This window comes from Populus alba, chromosome 1, assembly GCF_005239225.2.
Source record: "Populus alba chromosome 1, ASM523922v2, whole genome shotgun sequence".
In the NCBI taxonomy this organism is placed as follows: domain Eukaryota; kingdom Viridiplantae; phylum Streptophyta; class Magnoliopsida; order Malpighiales; family Salicaceae; genus Populus; species Populus alba.
Genome location: NC_133284.1, coordinates 29,810,196 through 29,815,895, shown reverse-complemented (window position 1 = coordinate 29,815,895; position 5,700 = coordinate 29,810,196). Strand labels below are relative to the sequence as shown.

Sequence of the window (5,700 nt, the reverse complement as noted above, 5' to 3'; positions counted from 1 at the left end):
TTACTTCATAAAAAAAAATATCAATATTGTTAGAAACTTGGTTATATATATATTAAAACATAGAAAATATTTATAAAAGTATAAATATAAAACAAAGATCAATACGTGGCGATGTTACACTTAAGAATAATCTTAAAATTTTGTCACAGGTTTCCATTTTATATATTTGATCTCAAAACATAATGTAGAACATACAACAACAATAAAAAAGTATATCTTATACTTCTTATCAACAAACCTAATATGATCATCTGCTACAAGACGAAAGCGAGGAGCAATTCATGCTGATAACATATTATAAAACTATGTATCAAGAAACATATAATAATAAAACAATATAGTTAATAAAGAGTAAATATAAGGACAATGAAGATTAAAGGAGATGAAGAGGGAGCACTTTTATTTCATATGAATTTGTAGTTGTATGTGTGTTTCATATTCTCTTAACAATGGTTCCATTTATAGACATATATACATAAATACTTGTAAGCTCAAAGATCATAAGAAGATGTAGATTCAAATGAACTTGAAGAGATTCAAATAAACTTGATGATAATGAATGAACATAATAATAAAAGGGTGTATGAAGGCATCTAGACATCCATATACAATATATAATTTTATAAAAGTAAGATTATACTCTTCATAAATTCTATTATTACAAGAAACTTGTTATAATTGATCATTTAAAAGAGAAAAATTGAAACAATAAATTTTAAGTTTTTTTTCCACCATTGATTTTTTCTTCAATTAAACTTTGATCTTTTAATTAAAAAGGTAGATTAATCTGAAAATATATTACCAATACTTAATATAAACTATAAATGAAAATGCATATCTGAAACTTTAGAAGTTCTCACCATAAAATATTCTCATATTAAAATTTATTTATTTATTTTGGTTGGATTAGTACTAGGTATAAGAATATTCATACTCATCCTGAAATGTAACTTTTTACCCTTGAGGTCCTAATTAAGATATCGGAACATGGCTTCTTTTTTAAAAAAGAATCCAAAACGATGACTTGCACTGCAAACTGAGGACGCGTTTTCTGACTTTGTCTGAAGCTTATCTATGTCTTCACTTGTTTATTAATTTTATTATTGAATCAATGTTTTAAAAAATCCACTTGACTTGGTCTGTACTTTGAAATAATTAAGGTTAATCAATACTTCTCCCAAGCAGAGAAGAAGGAAGAATGTTTTGCATCTCAAATAAAAATTAAAATCCCACAAGTTAAGTTAAGCAAATAAATTATTATAAAATAACTGAGTCTAGGCAAAGCCACCACAGATGTAGGTTTCTTGAATGTGATTTTTCTTTGTTGGAGATTTTGGCTCTTTGCATGAACAGGAAATGAAATGGAGAGGTAGGCTTGGAGCACCCAAGCTTCCATTGCTTCTTTTTCTTTCTTCTAGTGCACCACTACTTCATAAAGTTTGATTAAAAGATGCGAAAAGCAAGCAATGCTAGCTAGACTGCCTTTGCATTAGTGCTCAACACTCTCCCCCGATTGAGAATTGTGGAATCAATGGATCTCTCACCCCTTCCATGACGAGAGTACAGTGGTTGTAGTATTCAAAAAAGGGTGATAGGTGGACGACACTGACAGAAGATGAAAGAATGAAGAGAGAAATGGCATCATATTGGGAGCTAGCATCACCAGTTAGATGCATATAGTCCTGGTTATAGACATCAACTTCTGTTCTTTTCCACCTTCAGTTTGATACAGAATGCTGGTTGCCAGCATCTGCTTCACTTTTCTGCAAAAAAACATAGATAGAGAATCCAATACGAGAACATGGGTTCCCATCAACTACAAGGGTTAATTCATGGCTCCTGGAGGATACAAAAGCTCTCACTAACATATCAAAACAAGAACAAGATGAGACGCGGGCTCATGTAGGACGCAGAAAGAAGATGGATTCACTTTAATGCTGATACATGTTTTATTAAAAGTAATTGCTGTAACAGTTTTGAGTACATATGATGTATACAACCCACGAGCTAACGAAATCAGGCCATGGGTAATAAAATGAAATCCGGAGGCGACCGCCTCTAACTCATCAGCACAAGATTTTGCTTGCAACTTCCATCTGCTGGTGAAAAAGAATGTAATGTTCTTAAGAATCTAAGAGCTCCATGAGCAGAAACCTTTCCTCCTGCTCAGATATCTTTGAATTCTTCCTCGGGGTTTAATTTCAATTTTGTTTTTCCTCCTGTCCTTTCTCCAGTTTCTTACTACTGGATATCATCAAAACTTAATAAAAATTCAAAAATGACAAGAAATAAGTAGTTAAATGCTGAACTACGAGCCAAATCAGGGCTTATATTGCTTCTAAGCCACTAATTGCTCCTGCTCGATATACAGCTGCTCCACCCAGGCAGGGAGCATCTCTGAACCTCCAATGTTAAGATGACATTGCTGCTGTTGCTGCTGCTGCTCCTCCTCTAAACCCAATGGCCTGGGTTTCACAGGAGGGGTATCCTTCACCAGGGACTGTACCCATGACACGTCTGGCTCACCAACAGTTGCTGGCACTGAGGCAGCAGCTGTGGCAAAACTGCTACCATCACTTCGAAACCCAAAAGAAGCAGACTTTCGGAGCTTATTAAGCTCTTCTCCCTGAATACCCCAATCCAATTTGCCATCAGGGGAACCCCAGTCTGAAAGATTAGGAGGCATTACTCTTGCTGGTGAAGAAAAAACTGGGTGACGGTTCACAGCATTTCGTTCCACAAAGCTCTGGCTACGTTTTGCAAAGGCAGCAGACCTTGAACTCAAAACTGCTGCTGCACCTCCAGAATGATCCATTCCAAAAGATGGGGATGTTCTCACAGGAGAAGATGAGAAGCTGGTGGGATAGCTTGACCGAAGCTGCTGGTTGATGTTCTGGCGCATCTGCAGCCCCGTAGGAGAATGCAAATGGGTTGTTGCAGCATCCAGTGAGAGTCCCTGCAACTGAGGCAAAATTGAAGGATCGGGGGATCCAAACATATCTTCAAGGTTAGTAGGCCTCACTCCTCCAAGCCTATTCATCTCCCCAGTTCGATCACCAGAGGCAGTAAAAGCCGAGGCAGTGGACAAACCATTGTTCCAGCTGGAAGGGGAGGAGAGACCAGAAATCTCATCCATCAATTGTTGCCTTCGACGGTGACTTTCAAGCCCAAGCAATTCCATGTCTAAATCCATATCTCGTGCACAGAATGCAGCTTTTAACCTGCTACCAGGAAGCTGCAATGCAGGGGGCACCACATTAGACTGGTTTGTCCATCCACCCATAGGTGAAGAGGACCCAGACGGAGTCATAGGTGGAGTTGATGTAGATGGCATCAAGACAGATGAAGAACTAAGGGAAAGTGGGCTAATAGAACTCATGTCAAAAGTGGAACCATTGGCAGTGTAGGATCTAGGAGAAGGCACTGCTGAACCTGTGGAGGCATACAAGGGACGAAGCTCTTCAGGCTTGTGAGCAAAGAAACACACCCTCCTAGTGCAACCTGTCTCATCTTTACAGAGACGAGTTCTATACTGCGCAGGATGAAGCCAGCACTCAAAAATACCATGTGCATATTCACAGGCATCACCCTGCCTGCAAGACCCCTTTCGAAACTCAGGACATGGAACACAACTATAGTGATATTTCCTGGGGTCTCGGCGCCTAGCATTCTCCCCAGGGTGCACAAATGGGCACTCTGTCCAATCATGAGAGTAAGCCCTAGAGCAAGGCTTGACCTTAAAAGTATACATTCTAAACTCATCAGTTCCATACATCCCATTCTTAATATCCGGAAGTGTCAGATCAATAGGATACTCTTTCTTCTCAGACCCATCTTTTGAAACCCTTGGTGTTGATACTTCTTGCTGTTCCATCTCATCTGCAATTTGATCAGCCAAAACACATGTTTCTTCACCACTGGTACCACCCTTTAACATGATCTCCAGGGTCTTTCTCCTTGAATTAGAACCAGACTTGACAACCGGAGCAATCAAGTCACCAGGGAGATTTCCATTGGCATCAACAGAATTAGGATCAGCGGAGGCATCAAGCAAGAGCCTGGCAACCTCAGGTGCAGAGGAAGAGCCACCTGCAGCAGCACAGTGAAGTGCTGTGGCCCCATCAGACCCATAACCCCTGTTGACATCTACATGACCTGTTTCCAGGATATAATTCAACACATCTTTGCTTCCAAACAACGCAGCAATCATGAGGGGTGTCCTCTCCTCAAACCCCATCTTTTTCGAGCCAATTCTCCTTCCATACCACAAACTTGGCATATCAACATCATGACCCTCCTCTTCAATTGCTTTCTTAAAACCGATCAGATCATTCAAGGCAGACAATTCAAGCAGAACAGAGAAATCATAGCAAAACCCGTCTTCCTTTCGAAATTCATTCTCCATGTCGAAACCAGTATGTGTTGGTTTCCTCTTTGTACCACTGCACATCACAAAGTCTCCTCCACAAAGTCTCTTTTCTACAAGATTGTAAACAGATAAACCTTCAAAAACATTTACAAACACAGGTTTTTTAATTTGTTTTCATTACAGAGAGGGAGCGAGACAACAACTGAGAGAAAAACGATCAGGTCAAAGACAGCAGGAGTACCTCAATCCCACCAAATTATAACAGAACAGCTTGAAAAATAACATTTTTTATAATTTTTTAGCCGTTCAACAAAAACAGTAACCAAATGAAAAGGAAAGCTATCAAGAAATGAAAAAAAAATAGTTAAAATCCTAACAAAAACAACAGCATCATCTAACACGCCCTACACCCTGGATTCTAATAGCATAAAATAGCTAGCAATTTAAAAAATTAGTGTATAGCATAATTTCCATAAATAACAAGCTATACACCCTCACAACTCAAGTCCCACTCTCTACCTACATTTTCTAACAAGCCAAGCAGAAACATTAAGAGTTGTCGAAAACCCACCAAGACAGACATAAACCAATCATCAAATCATAACAACAAGCATCCAAGAAACATACCTTGGCTTCCAAATGTAAAAATAAGCGGGCTGGAATGTAAGAAATGAGTAAACCCTCAACTGCTTTGTTCTCTGGCTTCCTTTCAAGTTTATTGACCTCTCTCTCTCTCTCTCTCTCTCTGCTTTTATTAACTTCACAAAACCAGAAAAGCAAGAGAACGAAAGGTGTAGAGAGACTTTTTGGCTTCTCACTTTTAATGCGGTTTTTTTTTTTAAGTCAAAAAGTCCGAGTCTTTGAAGCCACCCTCTACGACTTCTATGGCTCCTCCTATATTTTTAATTTTTTATCTCCTACTTTTTAATCTATTTATTTTTTTATGTTTCCCTCTAATGCAAATGCAAATGCAAATGAAATGCAAATGCAGACGAAATGAGATTTCTTGTGCGGTAGAAGGTGGGGGCCACTAGCTTCTTAATATCTGACAGTTATGGATTGTGACGTCGACACGTGTTGGAAATCCAATGGAAACTCCCTCACCTAAAGGTGACCTTATCGAGACTCCAGATTGTCATGCTTTACGCGTGTTTGGCCTCTTAAGGGGATGACGTGGACGTTCCTGCACCGTCAACATGATCTCAAATCTTATTCGTTGCTCAATGCTACTAAACTCACGGCCTGTGATGTAAATTTATAGAGCAAGGTGGTAATATTGGTCAGAGCGAGCGCAGTGTTGGTCCCCTTCTGACTGTTGTTTCCTTACGGTG

At 39.0% G+C, this 5,700-nt stretch overlaps 1 protein-coding gene across 2 annotated transcripts; it reads right to left on the bottom strand.

The window, feature by feature from the left end:
• Positions 1-1,925: 1,925 nt before the first annotated feature.
• Positions 1,926-5,262, bottom strand: LOC118033025 (zinc finger CCCH domain-containing protein 66). Of its 2 annotated transcripts, none has more exons than XM_035037866.2 (2): positions 4,997-5,262; positions 1,926-4,503 (listed from the first exon to the last, which is right to left on the bottom strand). In XM_035037866.2, exon 2 carries the CDS (start codon positions 4,448-4,450, stop codon positions 2,339-2,341), a length of 2,112 nt encoding a protein of 703 aa, XP_034893757.1. In that variant the 5' UTR covers positions 4,451-4,503; positions 4,997-5,262; the 3' UTR covers positions 1,926-2,338. The 2 variants fall into 2 exon arrangements, with proteins under 2 accessions (XP_034893757.1, XP_034893758.1); XM_035037867.2 differs by having other exon boundaries at positions 1,926-4,479; positions 4,997-5,261.
• Positions 5,263-5,700: the final 438 nt, after the last annotated feature.